This window comes from Chiloscyllium plagiosum, unplaced genomic scaffold, assembly GCF_037043375.1.
Source record: "Chiloscyllium plagiosum isolate Xiang-an unplaced genomic scaffold, Cpla_swu_hap1 HiC_scaffold_7, whole genome shotgun sequence".
In the NCBI taxonomy this organism is placed as follows: Eukaryota; Metazoa; Chordata; class Chondrichthyes; order Orectolobiformes; family Hemiscylliidae; genus Chiloscyllium; species Chiloscyllium plagiosum.
In genome coordinates, this window is record NW_028270145.1 from 23,302,565 (window position 1) to 23,323,231 (window position 20,667).

The window sequence follows — 20,667 nt, forward strand, 5'->3', positions numbered from 1 at the left end:
TTCTTCCCACAATCCAAAGATGTGCAGTTTTGGCGGATTGGCCAAGCTAAATTCCCATCGTGTCCAGGGATGTGAGGGTTAGCCATGGTAAGAACTCCATGCAGGGCTGTGGAGATGGGGTGAGGGTGTTGGGTGCGATTCTCTTCAGACAGTCGGTGTAGACACAATAGGCTAAATGGCTTCTTTCTGCACTGTAGTAATTTTATCGGGCTTAGAATAGTAGTGATTCTTTTATGTGTACTTCCAATATATTGTCTAGAATACTGTCAGACTTCAGCTAGAGAGCATCAAGCCTATGTCATGTCACATATTCAACATTCATAGTTGAAACAAATTTTGGAACCATATTAAACTATATAGTCCTGATTTTACAGGATTCTTTTGAATTCCTGCATGTGCTTGGAGTGCAGGTTCATAGCTCCTTCAAAGTGCAGTCGCAGGTAGATAGGATAGTGAAGAAGGCATTTAGTATGCTTTTCTTTATTGGTCAGAGCACTGAGTATAGACGTGACTGTACAGGACATTGGTTAGGCCACTTCTGGAACATTGTGTGCCATTCTGGTCTCCTTCCTATCAGAAGGATGTTGTGAAACTTGAAAGGGTTCAGAAAAGATTTATAAGGATGTTGCCACGGTTGGGGTATTTGAGCTACAGGGAGAGGTTGAATAGGCTGGGGCTGTTTTCCCTGGAGTGTCGAAGGCTGAGGGGTGATTTCATAGAGGTTTATAAAATCATGAGGGGCATGGATAGGATAAATAGACAAAATATTTTCCTTGGGTTGGGGGAGTCTAGAGATAGAGGGCATGGGTTTAGGGTGAGAGGGGAAAGGTATAAGAGAGATCTATGGGGCAACTTTTTCACACAGAGGGTGGTACGTGTATGGAATGAGCTGCCAGAGGAAGTAGTGGAGCCTGGTACAATTGCAACATTTAAAAGGCATCTGGATGGGTACATGAATAGAAAGGGTTTGGAGGGATACGGGCCAAGGGCTGGCACATGGGACTAGATTAGGTTGGGATATCTGGTCGGCATGGACGTGTTGGACCGAAGGGTCTGTTTTCATTGCTGTACATCTCTATGACTATGACTATGACTACCTGACCAAATGTAGTCTCACTGTTTTGAACCTGCTTGCTGTCCAAGGACAGTGCCTTTGTGTAGATACTTTATGATGGTGTATCTTCTAACACTATTCACTAGTTACTGCCAAAGACAGAGGAACATTAGTAGCAGCAAACTAAAACAACTCTTACCCAGTACTACAAACTGACAAAGCTGACAAATCTAACAAGGTACCAGGAATCCTCCTTTGGGAAGTCCAGCATTGCCATTCTCTTATCGCACTTGATCTGAGCAGCTATGTGAGGCCATTTCAGAGATCAGGTAAGAGTCAACCCCATTGCTATGGGTCTGGAGTCACATGTAGACCAGACCAGGTAAGGATGGCAGATTTTCTTCCCGGAAGGATATTAATGAACCTGATGATAGTTGTCATGGACATCCAGCTTTATTGACCTCTAGATTATGAACCCTGTGACGTTTTACCACCATCTCTCCGAAAGCACATGGGATTGTACTATTTAAGGCTGGAGATGGGGTTTTGTTTTTGCTGTGATGATTGGATATCAGATCTTACCAGCACGTATCGGGAGACAGCATTGGAAAATTGCATTAATCAAGAGGGGATATTGATCTGATGGGAAGATTTGTAGGATGCAGTCTAGTGATTAGAGTAGAAAGCCCTACTAGTGTTTGGTAATTCTTTAGTAACCCTAAATTGTTGGACCTTAGTTAGTCCATAATAGAGTTTTTATCCAATGAGGTTCCCTCTTAAAGGTCTGTTTTGTTAAATGACCTGATGGAACTGAGTACCAGAGTCGAGTTTAGAATGGTGCTGGAAAAGCACAGCAGTTCAGGCAGCATCCAAGGAGCAGTAAAATCGACTTTTCGGGCAAAAGCCCTTCAGCAGGAATACCTGATGAAGTGCTTTTGCCCGAAAAGTTGATTTTACTGCTCGGTTGCTGCCTGAACTGCCGTACTTTTCCAGCACCACTCGAATCTAGACTCTGGTTTCCAGCATCTGCAGTCATTGTTTTTACCCGGAACTGAGTACCAGTCAACAGCACAGATTCAGCTATAGTCAGTGAAAAGGAAGAAAGGCTTGCATTTCTATAGCGCCTGCAGGCACTGGAAAGTGCTTTCATAGCCAATGAAGTACATGTGAAGTGTAGTCACTGTTGGAAATGTGACAGGCAATATGTCCTCAACAAACAACAATATACAGTGGCCAACTTGATCTCTTCTAGAGATGTTGGTTAAGAGATAAATATTAAATAAGACACAAGGAAAAATTCCTGTACTCTACTTCATTGATAGTGCCGTGGGCTCTTTCACATCCCCCAAGAGTTAAACATCTCATTCAACAGACATACCTCTGATAGTGCAGCAGTATGGCACTGAATGGTGAATATCAGTCAGGATGGTGTGTTTCTATACTCTGGGGTCAGATTTGAACCTGTAACCTTTCAGACAGATGGATGACAGACACCCAGAGCCAATGTCTTTAATTCATAACTGTGGATGTGATTTTTAAAAATCTGTTGTAACTCATGTGCTTTCTATCTTAGGGACCGAAGGGTGCCCAGGGAGATCCAGGCATGAAGGTAAGAATGCTAGAATGTTCTTTCCAACTCAAACGTGGAATGGGAGGGTGGGGGGGGGCGGGTGTGATTGAATGAGACTGACTAGCACTGTGTTGAAGAGTTTGAATTTATGTAGCCCTGTTCAAAACCTCAGGGCTTTCTGCAGTGTTTTATAGCCAGTGACGTGGCTTTGAAGTTTTAAAATGGAGGCGGCCTGGCAACTACACAGCAAGATCCCACAGACAACAGCATAATAATTAGACCACTTTCCTCAATGATGTCGGCCGAGGGATAAATGTCGACCAGGACAGTGTGGGATCTCCTCTGCTGTTCTTGAAGATGGTCGACCCACGAGTGCAGGCAGGGCCTCAGGCTCACGTGCTGTCTGAAAGGCCGTACCTCCGGCAGTGCGGCACTCCCTCAGAGCTGCAGTGGAGTGCCAGCTGGGCTTTGTGCTGATGTCCCTGGAGTGGGGTCTGAACCCGCAACCTCCCGATTCGTACGGGAGAGTGCTAACTGCTGAGTCACAGCTAACAGAAGTTCTATTGGACGGCATTGTAATCTCAAGGGAAGGAAATGTGATTTCAGTCCCAAAGCAGAGGAAATCTTCCTGCAGTACCACTACCCTGTCATTAGGGGGAACTTTCTCACAATTTGGAGCGAACATCAGTCAGGTGTCAGAACATGAACTCAGCACCCATCTTATAAAGATACGACTTGTGCAGCACAGCTATTGTTTACTGTCATTTCCTTAAATTTAATTAGAAACCAACACTAAAGTGTAATATAAAGTGCAAACGTTTAACCCTGTGTGTGGTAAAAGCTCAGCATGTTTATTGTACATTCACCCCCTGAGGAGATAAATTATAATTGGGACATTGCAATGAGCTTGTACACAGAGATGTTGATGTCAGTGTAATGTGGACATTCCATCAATCTGAGCTAAGTGACACAGAGACATTAGCCTTGCTGCTTTATAAGAAATTCTGGCAGAGAAGAGCTGGGAAGATGAATCTATTCCCTTATGGTGTTCTGTATCTGTTGTTTGGCTGCATCTACTCATGTCCTTCTGGCTGAAGATTTCCCTGCACATTTCATTGAACTGTGATAAAATTATACATTATGTAATTTTATGCAAGAAGCCTATCGAGAATCTTACAGCACAAAATGAGGCCATTTGGCCCATCAGGCAATTGCAAACCCTTAGGTAGAACTTTCCATTTAGTTTCACACATGTGGTCTCTCTGTATAACCCAGTGAAATGTGTAAATCGTGTGGTACTTGAATCTTAGTGAGAAGAGAGGTATTGGTGAAGCTTTTTCAGTTTATCAGGACAAATGCAAGAATACCACACCATCCTAGTATACACACTTGAAGTTTGGCATTCTTGTGTTGTCCAGATGAGTGCAAGCTGAAAAACTTAAGCAAACATATTTTCCACTCCAATAAGATTTAAATGTACATATAAGTCTCTTTTGAATGTTATTGAATCTGCTTTCATTTCCTGCCATTGTAAACCATGTTAAAAATCACACAACACCAGGTTATAGTCCAACAGGTTTATTTGGAAGCACCAGCTTTGAAAGTGAGTATTTCCACATAAACCTGTTGGACTATAACCTGGTGTTGTGTGATTTAAACTTTGTCCACCCCAGCCCTACACCGGCTCCTCCAAATCATTGTAAATCATGTTAACTTGTCATATATAAAACAAAATCTTGATGTTTCCTCCTCTCTTTTTTTTTCACGTCACCTTAAACCTGTTTCCTCTAATTATTGACCATAAAAAGCATCTCCTAATTTTGAAGAGCCATTATTAAATATCTGCTGTCAGGTCTCAGTTTGTGGCTGTATTTTCACTGACCTGAAAGTCAAGCTCCTTTTGCACTCTGCGCTCCCTGGGTTTGTGGATGTTTTGTTCCTAGATCTCCAATAAATACACCTTTCAACTGGACCAAATGGAATGGCCTCTTTCAGGCCTGTCCCATTGGGTGTCTCGGAGTGGTGGACTCCAGCTAACATTCCCAATTTGGAATCTATTCAGTGTCCCACTCCATGAAGTGGAGAGCTGAGTTGGTGTGCTAGTGATCGTCTGCAACTTGTAGAGAAAACAAAACTTGTGTCAGGATCTATTCTTGGACCTCCCAGCTCCACCATAAGGCAACGTTTTCAAGGAGAATTTGCAGATGTGTTTATGCCCTGTGTAAACCTTTCCCTGGGTGTTGTCCACAGTGGTGCTCGGGGGGTAGGGGGGGTGGGGAGTGAACACCAGATGATGTGAATTAGAAGTAAGAGTGGGTAATTTGACCCCACTAGCCCCTTTACCATTCAGTGACAGTGAGACGTCTGTTTTTGGCCTCAGCTTCACTTTCCCCCGTAACCTTCTATCACCTTGACAGGCAAAAGTTGGTCAAACTCAGCCTTGAATATATGCTCATTAAATACCTCTCCTTGATGCTGCCTCTCCATTATAGAACAGTACAGCACCAAAACAGGCCCTTCGGCCCACAATGTTGTGCCGGGTTAAACCAGGTCCCTTCTGTCTGCACATGGTCCATACCCCTCCATTCCTTTCCTATTTGCGTGCTTAACTAAAAGTCTCTTAAACATCCCAATCATTCCTACCACTCTCTGTAAAACAATAAAATTGCCCCCCACATTGCCTTTGAACGTTCCCTCTCTCACCTGAAATGCATGCCTTCTATGTAGCATTAGCCTTCCTGTGAAGAATTGCTTCTTCTACCCAATGATTGGGCAGGGACAAAGGTTGCTGAGTTCTGAACATGTTTCTGGTTGCTTTCCTTTCCAGGGTGAGCCGGGCAGAGATGGAGTCGGATTGCCAGGTCCTCCTGGTCCTCCTGGAATTACCTACAGCGGTGGCAGTGTAAGCTCCTCAGTATCTGCTCTCTTTCTCTCTCTCTCTCTCCAACCCGAGGCCCGGATCACAACAACTAACCTGAAACTGAACCCCAAATGGCAGTACGATCGATAACTAGTCTCTGTTGTGATGTGAGAAGCAAGCTACCACAAAGAGCAACATGATGCTGAGCTTTTCTTTTGATGTTGGTCGAGGAATTGATATTGCCTGGGACATCCGGCCTTTCTTAAGTATATCGCCATGGGAACGTTTATGCCCACTTGTGGTAATAGACATGTCCCTGATTGGAAAGATAGCAGCTCTGAGAGTGGGGCCATCCTTCAGCACTGCTCTAGAGTGCCAGGCTTGCTTTGAGTGTTCACGTTCTGGCACAGGACTTGAACCCACAACCTGCTGACTGAGAGATGTGCTGCTGATCTCAGCTAACTCCATAATTGTGAACTTTAAGCTGAAATAGCCATGGAAACAATCAGTGTCATTCCAAACTCATAAATCTTCATCAGGTTGTTTGGTGTTCAGTGGCCCTGCATTTAACTCCCTTCTCTAGGATAAATCGCCATTTTCTGCTATTGCTAACAGCAGTAATATAAAGTCAGCATGGGTTTGTGAAAAGGGAACTGACGTATGAGCGATCCACAGGAGTTGTTTGTGTATATAACTTGAAGAATAGATGAGGGAGGATCGGCGGATATGATGTATTTGGATTTCAAAGAAGGCTTTTGATAAGGTCATACATAAGAGGCCGAGGTCAAAATTAAAGCACATGGGATTGAGGATAATATAGTGGCATGGATTGAGAATTGGTTGACAGATCAAAACAGAGAGTGGGAATAAATAGGTGTTCTCCTGGTTGGCAGACAGTGACGAGTGGTTTATGACTATATACCTGGACAGACTAGATGCAGAGGAGATGTTTTCCCTCTTTGGGGAGTCTAGAGCCAGGGACCCAGTCTTAGGAAACGGGGGTAGGCCATTTAGGATTGAGCTGAGCAAACATTTCTTCGCTCAGGGTTGGTTATCTTGCGGAATTCACTACCACAGAAGGATGTGGAAGTCAGGTTTCTGAATATATCTGAAAAAAGAGCGAGGGAATGTTTCAGATATTAAAAGCACCAAAGGGGTATGTCAACGACGATAGGTAGAGGGTGACATGGTCATATTTAACAGTGGGATAGACTCAAAGGGCCAAATGGCCTAGTTTCTAAGTTTCTGCCCCTGCCACTGTTGAATGACCGTCGGTATCCAACATTAGGATATAAAGTTGGGTGTGTTGTGGGGTGTGTTGTTGGGGGGTGGGGCTTGGGGGATTTTGGGGGGGAGGGGAGAGTGGGGCTTGGGGAGTGGGACTTGGGGGGATGTTGGGCAGAAAGGGGAGGGGAGGGTGGGGCTTGGGGGTGTGTGCTGGAGTTGATTGTGATGAGGCAGGCTGTAAACCCTTTTCCACACAGAACGGAGCTTTGTCCCCATAGAGGAGGATGGCATGGTGGTGCCAGCAATGTAACCTGCCAAGCTGTGGCAGTAATGTTCAGGTCTGCATCTCCCACCTCTCCCTCCCTCCAATATGGGGCAAGCACCTAGGCTGTGTATCTTCAGGTTTATCACCAATACCAATCCAGCTGGTCACTGGGAGAGAGTGTTGTCTGCACTAAATGCACAACGGCTGCGATATGAGGAGAGATTACACAAATGTGGCCTCTTATCGGTAGAATTTAGAAGGTTAAGGGGCAACCTGACCGAATATGTGAACCGGAAGAGACAGGATTGACAAAGATAAACTATTGCCACTAGTTGAGGATTCTAAAACTAGGGGATAGAGTCTGAGAATTAAGGCCAGCCCTTTCCGGACAGATGTTAGGAAGCACTTTCACACACAAAGGGTGGTAAGACGTGTGGAACTCTCTTCCAGAAGCAGCAGTGGAAGCTGGATCAATTGCTAATTTTAAATTTGAGATAGACAAATGCTTGTCAAACAGGGACATGGGCCAAAGTGTCATAGAGATGTACAGCATGGAAACAGACCCTTCGGTCCAACCCGTCCATGCCGACCAGATATCCCAACCCAATCTAGTCCCACCTGCCAGCACTTGGCCCATATCCCTCCAGACCCTTCCTATTCATACACCCATTCAAAAGCCTCTTAAATGTTGCAATTGTGCCAGCCTCCACCACATCCTCTGGCAGCTCATTCCATACACGTACCACCCTCTACGTGAAAAAGTTGCCCCTTAGGTCTCTTTTATATCTTTCCCCTCTTACCCTAAGCCTATGCCCTCTAGTTCTGGACTCCCCGACCCCAGGGAAAAGACTTTGTCTACTTACCCTATCCATGCCCCTCATAATTTTGTAAACCTCTATAAGATCACCCCTCAGCCTCCGACGCTCCAGGGAAAACAGCCCCAGCCTGTTCAGCCTCTCCCTGTAGCTCAGATCCTCCAACCCTGGCAAGATCCTTGTAAATCTTTTCTGAACGCTTTCAAGTTTCACAACATCTTTCCGATAGGAAGGAGACCAGAATTGCACGCAATATTCCAACAGTGGCCTAACCAATGTACTGTACAGCCACAACATGACCTCCCAACTCCTGTACTCAATATTCTGACCAATAAAGGAAAGCATACTAAATGCCTTCTTCACTATGCTGTCTACCTGCGATTCCACTTTCAAGGAGCTATGAACCTGCACTCCAAGGTCTTTTTGTTCAGCAACACTCCCTGGGACCTTACCATTAAGTGTATAAGTCCTGCTAAGATTTGCTTTCCCAAAATGCAGCACCTCGCATTTATCTGAATTAAACTCCATCTGCCACTTCTCAGCCCATTGGCCCATCTGGTCAAGATCCTGTTGTAATCTGAGGTAACCCTCTTCGCTGTTCCACTACACCTCCAATTTTGGTGTCATCTGCAAACTCACTAACTGTACCTCTTATGCTCACATCCAAATCATTTATGTAAATGACAAAAAGTAGAGGGCCCAGCACCGATCCTTGTGGCACTCCACTGGTCACAGACCTCCAGTCTGAAAAACAACCCTCCACCACCACCCTCTGTCTTCTACCTTTGAGCCAGTTCTGTATCCAAATGGCTAGTTCTCCCTATATTCCATGAGATCTAACCTTGCTAATCAGTCTCCCATTGGGAACCTTGTCGAATGCCTTACTGAAGTCCATATAGATCACATCTACTGCTCTGCCCTCATCAATCTTCTTTATTACTTCTTCAAAAAACTCAATCAAGTTTGTGAGACATGATTTCCCACGCACAAAGCCATGTTGACTATCCCTAATCAGTCCTTGCCAATCCTGTCCCTCAGGATTCCCTCCAACAACTTGCCCACCACCAAGGTCAAACTCACTGGTCTGTAGTTCCCTGGCTTGTCCCTACCACCCTTCTTAAACAGTGGCACCACGTTTGCCAACCTCCAGTCTTCCGGCACCTCACCTGTGACTATTGATGATACAAATATCTCAGCAAGAGGCCCAGCAATCACTTCTCTAGCTTCCCACAGAGTTCTCGGGTACACCTGATCAGGTCATGGGGATTTATCCACCTTTAACCGTTTCAACACATCCAGCACGTCCTCCTCTGTAATCTGGACATTTTGCAAGATGTCACCATCTATTTCCCTACAGTCTATATCTTCCATATCCTTTTCCAAAGTAAATACTGATGCAAAATATTCATTTAGTATCTCCCCCATTTTCTGTGGCTCTACACAAAGGCCGCCTTGCTGATCTTTGAGAAACCCTATTCTCCCCCTAGTTACCCTTTTGTCCTTAATATATTTGTAAAACCCCTTTGGATTCTCCTTAATTCTATTTGCCAAAGCTATCTAATGTCCCCGTTTTGCTCTCCTGATTTCCCTCTTAAGTATACTCCTACTGCTTTTATACTCTTCTAAGGATTCACTCGATCAATCCTGTCTATACCTGACATATGCTTCCTTCTTTTTCTTAACCAAACCCTCAATTTCTTTAGTCATCCAGCATTCCCTATACCTACCAGCTTTCCCTTTCACCCTGACAGGAATATACTTTCTCTGGATTCTTGATATCTCATTTCTGAAAGCTTCCCATTTTCCAGCCGTCCCTTTACCTGCGAACATCTGCCTCCAATCAGCTTTTGAAAGTTCTTGCCTAATACCGTCAAAATTGGCCTTTCTCCAATTTAGAACTTCAACTTTTAGATCTGGTCTATCCTTTTCCATCACTATTTTAAAATGAATAGAATTATGGTCACTGGCCCCAAAGTGCTCCCCCATTGACACCTCAGTCACCTGTCCTGCCTTATTTCCCAAGAGTAGGTCAAGTTTTGCACCTTCTCTAGTAGGTACATCCAGATACTGAATCAGAAAATTGTCTTGTACATGCTTAAGAAATTCCTCTCCATCTAAACCTTTAACACTATGGCAGTCCCAGTTGATGTTTGGAAAGTTAAAATCCCCTACCATAACCACCCTATTATTCTTACAGATAGCTGAGATCTCCTTACAAATTTGTTTCTCAATTTCCCTCTGACTATTAGATTAGATTAGATTAGATTACTTACAGTGTGGAAACAGGCCCTTCGGCCCAACAAGTCCACACCGACCCGCCGAAGCGCAACCCACCCATTCCCCTACATTTACCCCTTACCTAACACTACGGGCAATTTAGCATGGCCAATTCACCTGACCTGCACATCTTTGGACTGTGGGAGGAAACCGGAGCACCCGGAGGACCCGGAGGAAACCCACGCAGACACGGGGAGAACGTGCAAACTCCACACAGTCAGTCGCCTGAGGCGGGAATTGAACCTGGGTCTCTAGCGCTGTGAGGCAGTAGTGCTAACCACTGGGCCACCGTGCCGCCCCCATTAGGGGGCCTATAGTACAATCCCAATAAAGTGATCATCCCTTTCTTAGGCAGGTGTATATGGAGTTAGGCAGCAGATCAGCCATGATCTCGCTGAATGGAAAGCCAAGCTGAAGAGGCTGAAAGGTAGGACAGGCTTGAGGGGCCAAATGGCCTGCTCCTGCTCTTGTGAGAGAGAAGTAAAGGGGAAGGTGTGTGTGCCTCATGCTTGACAGTAGAGAAGCTACAAGTTCAGGCTTTTCTCTGAGGTCTGTATTCATGTGTCTTGTCCAGATATAATGGGGAATCTTTAGTAGGACTGAAGTTAGAATTGAAGTCAATGTTGAATGTAACATAATTATTAAATCTGTTTTTCCTTCAGGCAGTCGATGGTGTTACATTTGTGCCCGGTGCACAGGTAGGCAGCCTTTTCTTTACATAATAAGGGACGCATGACTGACAGACAGTGAGAGCTCAGCACAGTGCACTAAACTCTCCTCACACTCATCATCACTGCAAATGTCTATTGGCAAAAGGAACCCCGAGTACACAAACTCCCTTTTGTGTGGTTTATGCTGTTTATTTAATTTCTTCTCGGCAAAAGTTATTAAACTGGAGAGGGTTCAGAAAATATTTACCTGGATAGTGCCGGGAATGGACGGTTTGAGTTTTTAAAATAGACTGGGGCTTCTCTCACTGCAGCGTCGGAGGCTGAGGGGTGACCTTATAGAGGTTTATAAAACCATGAGGGGCATGGATAGGGTAAATAGACAAGGTCTTTTCCCTGGGGTCAGGGAGACCAGAACTAGAGGGCATAGGTTTAAGGTGAGAGGGGAAGGAATTAAAAGGGACCCGGGGCGGTGGGGGGCAATGTTTTTACACAGAGTGTGTGGACTGAACTGCTCGAGGAACTGGTGGATGCGGGTACAGTTACAGCTTAAAAGACTTTTGGATAAGTACATAAGTAGGAAAGGTTTGGAGGGATATGGGCCAAATGCAGGCAATTGGGACTAGTGTACTTTGGGGACATGGTAGATGTGGACTGGTTGGAACAAAGAGTCTTGTTTCTGTGCTGTCTGACTCAATCATTCGATATGAACATCGCTGGCAAGACCGCATTTATTATCCCATCCATAATTACCCTGATGGTGAGCTGCCTTCTTGAAGCCCTGGGGCCATTGTGGAGCAAGTCCATCCACAGTGGTGTTAAGGACAGTGGTGGGTGTCAAGGAGGGGAACCTACAGGCTGAGTGGTGTTCCCAGTCATCCACTCCCCTTGTCCCTTTCAGCTGGTAGATGTCAAGGTACTGTGGAAGGAGCCTTGACAAAGTTGCAGCTTTTATATTTGCTTCCCAAGGTAACAAATTTCTTCCTCCCTTTCAGGGCCCAAGGGGCATTCCTGGCCAAGCTGGATTGCCGGTAAGAGAAGTCAAGTTGCGTTGTTGCAATTGTGCATGTTTATGTTGAGTTAAAGGTGCCTGGGACTGCAGGCACAAGCCTCAGATGTGGCCAACCTAATCCATCGTCATTGGACGCCAAGGTGGGTTGGCACACGCGTGGCTCACCCAACCACGCCATTGAGATGCCCACACTGGGCTCCCAGGGGTCAGTCCCAATTGGACTGACCCTCGCTGGATCAAAGTGCCGACTAGCAGGCACACGATTGGCAGCTTCCTCTGGCTGTATGTCCATAGCAGTGCCATCAACCAATCCGGGAGAGATGCAGACCGTTTGGCCAATCATGCTGGTGCCAGCTCTTTCAGTTATCCAATGAGAGTGGGACTCGCCCACTCTTACCCCTGACTCCTGTGAATGTTTCCTCATCGGGTGTTAATCCCACTTGAAGGTTACTGTTGCTCCCGCTCAGGAATTCTGCATCATGTCACCTCACGACAAAGCAGAGATTCTCACACTTTATTCCCCCACCTCGCGCACCACCCCCCCCACCCCCACCTCCTCTAGTTATTTTCCTGGTTGCCTTTAACCTGTGGTCCTTCTAGTTCCTGAATCCTTCTGCCAGTGAGAACAGTCTCTCCCTATTCATGCTCTGCCAAAACCTCGAAGGATTTTGAAACGCCTCCGTCAAATCTCCCTCTAAACAAACGCATTTTCTTCTCTTCGGCCAGTCTTTGGGATAAAATTAACAATGGCCAGAGTTTACTAGTCTGATTCGCTAGGCTGTGTAGAATGCCAGTGAAAGCAGACTGAAGGGACATCAGGGAAATGTCGGATTTTGAGCTGCACTGTTGCTTGATTCTCAGCACACGCTATCGGCCAAACACACATTGAACCAATTCACGAGGTTCATATTCGTCGTCATTTATTGCCAAATCGTTCGGTGCAGCAATCCCTGCTACAGCCTGTGGACGCAGAGAGCTGACCTTCCTCAAGGTGCCCGTCACTGCTTCCCCACCCAGCAGGGGGTGAGAGTGAGCCCGGGGTGGGGGGGGCAGATTTTGTTCATGTGCACTCACAGCTGGAACGCGGGGAACAGCAAAATAGAGGGCTCCCACAGAAAGCAGTGCAACCGTGACCGAGGGGCTTTGTTTTTTGTGATGTTGGCTGAGTGCACAGACTAAGATGCCAGGTCAAACTCCCTTCCACGCCTCCACAGTTTGTGATTGTCACATCCATCCAGGAGGACAGGCCTTTACGGGTTTAACCGCAGGGACATGAGTTGACACAGGTGCCTCCTCCAGCCAGTTCTGCCATTTGACGAGCTCATTGATGATCAGATAGTGGCTATATTCCCCACCTTGCTTCCGTTACTCTTGACTTCTCTGGGATCAAAGAGTAGGCCAAACTCCGGTCGCATCCCGTGCGGGCGGATGGCTCCTCTGACCGTGTGGCACTCCCTCGGAACAGCACTGCAATGTTGGCCTTGATGTTGTGGCTCAAGTCTCCGGGATGGGATTTGAATCCATGACCTCCTTGGCTCAGTGCAGCCAAGGCTGACAGTTGCCAGAGTCCCACTGAGCTGTGGAAGATAATAGTGGGACAATCACTGCAGTTTGTTAATCCCCTAGAATAGAAATGTCACTGGTTGTTTTATCTCTAACATTCAATTGAGTAATTTAAGGACAGCGCAGTGGCCTTTTGAATTATTTTCATCAGTCGTTTATCTTCAAACGGGTTTTGTGTGTGTGTGTGTGTGTAACCAAACGTTACCATTTTCACGGTCTGTAACTCACTGCTCATGTACCACTCAGTTTGAACACAGTGATCACATTCTCCCCTTTCCTTTAGGGTCCCAGTGGACCGAAAGGCGAACGAGGACACCCAGGTGTCACAGGACCCACAGGGCCGAAGGTAGGCACTACAACGAAAATGGTCAAAACGCGCATTCGTGTAGCGCCCCTTTGAGAGTCCCAGCAGCATGACCCAGCTATCTTTGGCACCTGGCCACCTGAAGAGAGAGAGGAGTGGAGATGACTGGAGAAGCTTGGTCACGGAGGTGGACTTGAAGGGGGAAAGTGAAACCGAGAGGTTTAGGGAGAACATTCCAGGCCTGTGTGAAATGACCACTAGCATTCCAGTGCAATGTATTCCAGGCATTTATCCCATTTCCTCTGGGGGTTATTTTTGAATCTGCTTTCACCATTGCTCCAGCCAGTGCATTCCGGATCAAAACAACTGGCTCCGTTAAAAAAAAAGCTCTCCTCCTCTGCCCCCCCGCCCCCTTCTTCAGCCATCATCTTAAATCTGTCGGCTGTTTACTGAGCCTGCTGCCTAATGCCAACAGTTTCTCCTCATTTACTCTGTGAAATGTATCACATGGCACTGAGCTGTGCAGTTCCCTGCTCCATGGCGAAGTTTGTTGGCTGGGTGTGAGTCTGGCCCACCTTAAAGAGAGAGAGAGAGAGAGAGAGAGAGAGAGAGAACAGAAGTTTACTGCTTCTTATTACTGAGCAGTGAGCACATTTGGAGAGATTTTCATCTTTCTGGGTGCTGCTGGTGAGGGCAGCATTTATTGCCTGTACCTAGTTGCCCTGCAGTATGTGATGGTGAGCTGCCAGTCCACGTGGGGTACATGCGCCAAAGCCCTTTTCAGTGGGAGGTGCAGGATTGTTAACCCAACAATAGGTGAAGGAACAGTGATATAGTTCAAGTTAGACCGGGGAGCAACCTGGAGCCAGTAAAGTGTGTTCCTAAGTGCCACTTGCTTCTGCCATTCAGCGTGGTAAACACCGTAGGGTTTGGGAGGTATTCCAGTGAAAGGTTTGAGTTACTCTGATTAATTGGTTTCCACTTGACTCCAACTTAGGAGAGGATCTGGAGAATTAACTCCTCTGGACCCATTGTCCAGTGCAATTCAGTACCTATTGAGAGGAGCTGTGAAAATGGACTGAAGATAGATGTTCTTCTACAGAGTTGGCTGAGAGCCTAAAGGGCGTGTCTCCTTCCAGATGGACAGAGTGGACTGTTGTATTGCTGGCTGTTCCCAAAATGGGCTGAAAAACCAGAAGAAAGGCTGAAAATGCTCAGCGGGTCAGGGCAGCATCTGTGGACAGAGAAACAGAGATGGTATTTCATGGGAATGACCTTTCAACAAGAAGTAGGTGTCCAAAGTGCACCAGAAAGAGAGAGGGAGAGAGATATGTGATGGTTTACAAGCAAGTGCAGAGCCAGTGGAGGGGCCATGTGGGAGGAAGGCGCTGAAGGAAATGTCTGTGACACTCTGCATAGCAGGAGTGATAAAATGAAGAAGCATACACCCGTGATTCCAATACATCTCCCATCTCCGCTCCCCCCCTGCTGTGATAGACAGGGCCTTTGACCATGCCCATCCATTCCCATAATTCTGCTCTTCTCCCTTCCCCAGAACTGTGACGGGATTCACCTTGTCATCTCCTACCAGCCTCCACATTCCAAAATCTCACCCTCCACCATTTCTGCCATCTGCGAATTGTACAAGGTACTGTCCTGTAACATAATACATCCGTCTTCTTCCTTTCCAGGGTGATAGGGGAGAGCCTGGCTTCATCATTAGCCCCGATGGAACCACATTGGATAGTCTGCTGGCCAGTGGCATTGGATCAAAGGTGAGACTTTGGATATTATGAGGACCAGCTGCAGCCTAGTCTGACTGTGCTAACGTGAGAAACTGCAGCAGAAAAGGCTTCCTTGGTAAAGGCCTGCTTTACAAATATGAAGATGTTACAATTCAGAAACAGACCATTCAGCCTATCTAGTCCATGCTAGTAATCATGCAGACCTCTCACTTGCCTCCTTCATTGACCCAAACAATGTATGTCCTTAAATCCACTGTTTCCCCAGTTTCTAATATTCCTTCCCTTTAAGTGCATCTATAACCTTCATTTCAGCCACTCCCTGTTGGAGCACGTTCCACATTCCCCACACTCTCTGGGGAGAGAGATTCTGTTGAATTCTCTTTTGGATTTATTAATGACTGTCTTGTACTTGTGACCGGTAAGTTTGCAAACTGGAGACATCTTCTCTGCACTTACCCATCTGATCTCCTTCATGATGAAAAGAGCCCTCTGTTTGATCACATCACCTTTCAGTCCTCTCTGTCCTAAGAGAGGCCCAACCTGTATAATCTTTCCCCATAGTGACAGCCTCACAGTTCTGGTTCCGTGCTTCTAAATCTCATTTGAAAACTACTTGTACTTTTGGGAATATGGGGAGGAATGGGAAGTACATTTGCTCTAATCCAGCATCAAACTAAGATATTAAAAAATGTAAAACTAGTGACAGTTAAGAACCAGACAGATGTGCATGTAAAAGGCCTGTGTCTTCAGGATATCCTTTGGTTACCAACTGTGACTGGACAGAGTCCCTGAGGCTCGATCATGTGACCTAATTAAGCAATACAAACTTTTTAAAGCATTTTTGATTTTTTTTGCCATCCCTGAAGGGAAGATATTGTGTAGGTGAACAGTAGTGATAGGGGACTCTATAGTCAGGGGCACAGATCTGTGCTCAGGAGTGAGACTCCTGGATGGTGTGTTAGGGTCAAGGATGAGTCTGAATCATTCTGAAAGGGGGGAGGTGAGCAACCAGATGCTCTGGTCAATATTGGTACGAGTGACATCGGCAGGAAGAGAGTCCTGCGGTTCTGCAAAGGGTGTTCAGGGAGTTAGGTAGGACCTCTAGGCTTGTAAACTCGGGATCACTTCCGAAACCACGTGCTCGTGAGGCCAGAAATAAGAAGATAATGCAGTTGAATGCGTGGCTAAAGAGCTGGTATAGGAGGGTGGGCATCAGATATCTGGATCATTGGGATCTCTTCCAGGGCAGGAAGGACCTGTACAGGAAGGACAGGTTGCACCTAAACTGGAGGGGCACCCCTCAGTATCCTCGCAGGGAGGTTTGCTAGTGCAAACTTGGGACGGTTCAAACTAGTGCGGTAGGGGTGGGTGGGAACCAGAGCAATAGACCACCATGGGGAGTGATTGAGGAGAAGCTAGAGGTTAAATCAAGTTAGTCTATTCAGAAGAACAGGCAGGACCAGGTTCATGAACACGGTGGGACTGGCAGTTTGAAGTGCATTTATTTTAATGTAAGGAGTATAACGGGTAAGGCACGTGAGTTTAGAGTGTGGATTAGAACACGGGACTACAATGGGGGTAGTCATTATAGAAATCTGGTGCAGAGAAAGGCAGGGCTGGTAAGTCAACATTCCAGGGTTTAGATGTTTCAGACATGATCGAGAGTGACGTAAAGGAGTGGGGGGGGTTGCATTACTGATTAAGGAGCATGTCACAGCTGCACTATGAGAGGACATCTTGGAGGGCTCATCCAGCGAGGCCTAATGGGTAAGATGCAGAAATAAGAAAGGTGCAGTCACAATGCTGGGGTTATACTACAGGCCTCCCAGTAGCCAGCGGGAGATAGAGAAACAGATATGTAAGCAGATCTTGGAAAGGTGGAAAAACAACAGGGTTGTTATCATGGGTGTTTTTAATTTCACTGATGTTGAGTGGGACTCTCTTCATACCAGGGGCATAGATGGGACAGAATTTGTTAGGTGCATCCAGGAATGTTTCTTGAAACAATATGTAGATAGCCCAACTAGGGAAGGGACTGTAGCTGTTGTATTGGAGAATAAGCCTTACCAGGTGACTGAAATTTCAGTAGGGGAACAGTATGGGAACAGCGATCATAATTCTGTAAGTTTTTAAATAATGTTAGAAAAGGATAATATTGGTCCTCGGGTGAAAGTGCTAATGTGGGGGAAGGTTAATTACCATAATAATCTTAGAATCCCTACAGTGTGGAGACAGGCCATTTGGCCCAACAAGTCCACACTGACCCTCCAAAAGAGTATCCTACCCAGCCCCATTCCCCTACCCTCTTACTTTACATTTCCCCTGATTAATGCACCTAAGCTACAAATCTCTGAGCACAATGGGCAATTTAGTGTTAGGCAGGAACTAGATGAATTAGATTGGGGGCAGCATTTTGAGAGTAAATCCACATATAACATATGGATGTTGATCAGAGTTCAGGTCCAGCGTGTTCTCGTCGGGATATAAGATAATGATGGCAAGATTCTGGTACCCTGGATGATAAGAGATATTGAAAGCTTAGTCAAAAGGAAAAATGAAGCATATGTAAAGTTCAGGAAACTGAAATCAGACAAAACCCTTGAGGAATACAGTATAAGGAAGCAGAAAAGAACTTAAACAAGGAATTAGGAGGCAAAATAGAGATCATGAAATGTCCTTGGCAAGTAGGTTTGAGATGAATCCCAAGGCATTTTATACATATATTAGGAGTAAGCCAATAGCTAGGGAAAGGGTTGGTCCACTCAAGGACAAAGGTGGGAATTTATGTGTGGAGCCTCAGAAAGTGGGTGAGGTCCATAATGAGCCCTTCAACTCGGTATTCACCAAGGAGAAGGACAGTGATGATGGTAAGATTACAGAGGATTTTGTTGATTTTCTGGGGCATGTTGACATTAAGAAGGAAGAGGTGTTGGGTGTCTTGAAAAACATAGGTCTCCAGGGCCTGATGGGATCTATCCAAGGGTATTGAGGGAGGCAAGGGAGGAGATTTTTGGAGCCTTGACAGAGATCTTTGAATTCTCTTTAGCCAGAGGTGAGGTGCCAGAAGACTGGAGAATAGCCAATGTTGTCCCTTTGTTTAAGAAGAGCAACAGGGATAATCTAGGAAATTATAGGCTGGTGAGCCATATATCAGTTGGAGGGAAATACTTGGAGAATATTCTTGGGGACAGGATTTACTTGCATTTGGAGAAGAATAGACTGGATGCGAGTTTGCTTGCTGAGCTGGAAGATTTGTTTTCAGACGTTTCGTCACCATACTAGGTAGCATCATCGGTGAGCCTCCGGTGAAGCGGAAGGATAGACCTATTAGAAGTAAGCTTTATGCAGGGCAGGGCTGGTCTCGAAAATTTGATTGAGCTTTTCAAAGATGTTGATTGATGAGGATACAGTATGTTTTTTGGATGTTGTCCATATGGACTTTACTAAGGCATTTGACAAAGTCCCTCATGGTAGACTGCTTCAAGTGATTAAGTCACACGGGATCCATGGTGAGTTGGTGAGTTGGATACAACATTGGCTTGGTCATGGCAGTCAGGGGTAGTTGTGGAGGGGTGCTTTTCTGGCTGGAGGTCTGTAACCAGTGGTGTTCCGCATAATTGGATGAAAATGTAGATGGGCTGTTTGTAGGTTTGCAGGTGACATGAAATTTGGTGAGATTGTGGATAATGAAAGGATAGGCAAAGGATACGGCAGGATATAGATCAGGTGGCAAGTTGGGATGGGGTTTAATCTGGACAAGTGTGAGGTGAGGTATTTTGGGAGGTTACATACAAGAGTAAAATAAATGCCAGAGTGTTTTTGATGTACAGAGGGACCTTGGGGTGCAAGTCATAGCTTTCTGAAAGTGGTTACACAAGTAGGTAAGGCGCTAATGAAGGTGTACAGCACATGTAACTTCATTGGTCAGGGCAGTGAGTATAAACGTTGGCACATCATGTTGCAGCTGTATAAATCTTTAGTTAGGCCACGTTTGGAGTATTTTGTGCAGTTCTGGTCGCCGCACTATAGGAAGGATGCGGAGGCTGTGGAGTGGGTGCAGAAGAGGTTTACCAGGATGTTGGAGTGTATTAGCCGGAAGGAGAGGTTGGATAAACTTGGATCGTCTTCACTAAAAGCGTTTGAGATGAAGGGGTGACCTGATAGAAGTAAATAAAATTATGAGGGGAATGGATAGGGCGGATAGTCAGAGACTTTTTCACAGAGTGGTATGTCAAATACTAGGGGGCATAGGTTTAAGGTGAGAAGAGAAATATTTAGGATATGTGTTAGGAAGTTCTTTAGTTACGCAGAAGGTGGTAGGTGTCTGGAACCCACTGCCAGGGGAGGTAGTAGAATCAGATAAAGTAGTATTGTTTACGAGACATTTAAACAAATACCTGAACAGGCAGGGAATAGACATATGCAGGCAGATGGGATTAATTTAAAATGGCATCATGGTCGGCACAGGCATGATGGGCCAAAGGGCCTGTTCCTGCGCTGTACTGTTCTATGTTCTATCAATCTTTAATTCCTGGAGATTCCAGGGCAATCCTAGAGGGTTGGTTAACCTCAGCCATCCCCAGGCAGTGCAGCGATCAGCAAGTCCCAAACAACGCAATCCCACACAAACTTCAAATCCCACACTAAAACGGAGAAGAATCTCTCTCGTTATCCCTTTTCCCAGAGCGAGTAATGGATTAATGCAGTGGAGTCCCAGTTCAAGAAATGAAATCCATGTTGTCAAACTCCTCCAGAGACAGGAGCTGGTAACTTGGTTAGCCACAAAGAAGGGGATGAGGTGGAGAAGGACAGAGACTGACGACTGAGTGGTATCAAGGGCTTGTTGTGATCAAACTGTCTCTGTTTGATTATCCGCCATGAACGGGGAGCTGACTGACACGGCCAACATTTGTTGCCAATCCCAATATTTGTTGTTGACCCTAATGACCCTTGAGAAGCTGATGGTGATGTATTAATACAAGATGTATCTGTGTGTTATCACATATTAATGGGAGAGCTAAACATTATGGATCCAAGATTCAGGCTGAGAGGGGAGTAACTGTAAGCTCAAGAAGGACAACAATGAGGTTATTTTAGCACCCAGCTATAAAATAATTGAAGAAACAGCCTCCGCATTGTAACGCTGTTATTGAAAACTCTTCCAATATTACACAAGGTAAGCTGAGAATTCACAAACTCATGTCAGTCATTTTGCGTTGTAAATCAGAAAATGCTAATGTCACTCTGTTTATTCACCTCTACTCTGTCTCTGAGCCCAGTCGGATAACACTGGAGGACCCAATAAAC

General features: G+C 45.7%; 1 protein-coding gene across 2 annotated transcripts in view; it reads left to right on the forward strand.

The window, feature by feature from the left end:
• col18a1a (collagen type XVIII alpha 1 chain a) overlaps positions 1 to 20,667 on the forward strand; it is a 323,813-nt gene that overhangs the window by 264,376 nt on the left and 38,770 nt on the right. For both annotated transcript variants that reach the window (XM_043693212.2, XM_043693211.2), the window contains 6 exons: positions 2,628 to 2,663; positions 5,452 to 5,526; positions 10,731 to 10,766; positions 11,732 to 11,767; positions 13,595 to 13,657; positions 15,307 to 15,390. In XM_043693212.2, coding sequence (XP_043549147.2) covers positions 2,628 to 2,663; positions 5,452 to 5,526; positions 10,731 to 10,766; positions 11,732 to 11,767; positions 13,595 to 13,657; positions 15,307 to 15,390 — 330 coding nt within the window. The remainder of the gene's footprint in view (positions 1 to 2,627; positions 2,664 to 5,451; positions 5,527 to 10,730; positions 10,767 to 11,731; positions 11,768 to 13,594; positions 13,658 to 15,306; positions 15,391 to 20,667) is intronic.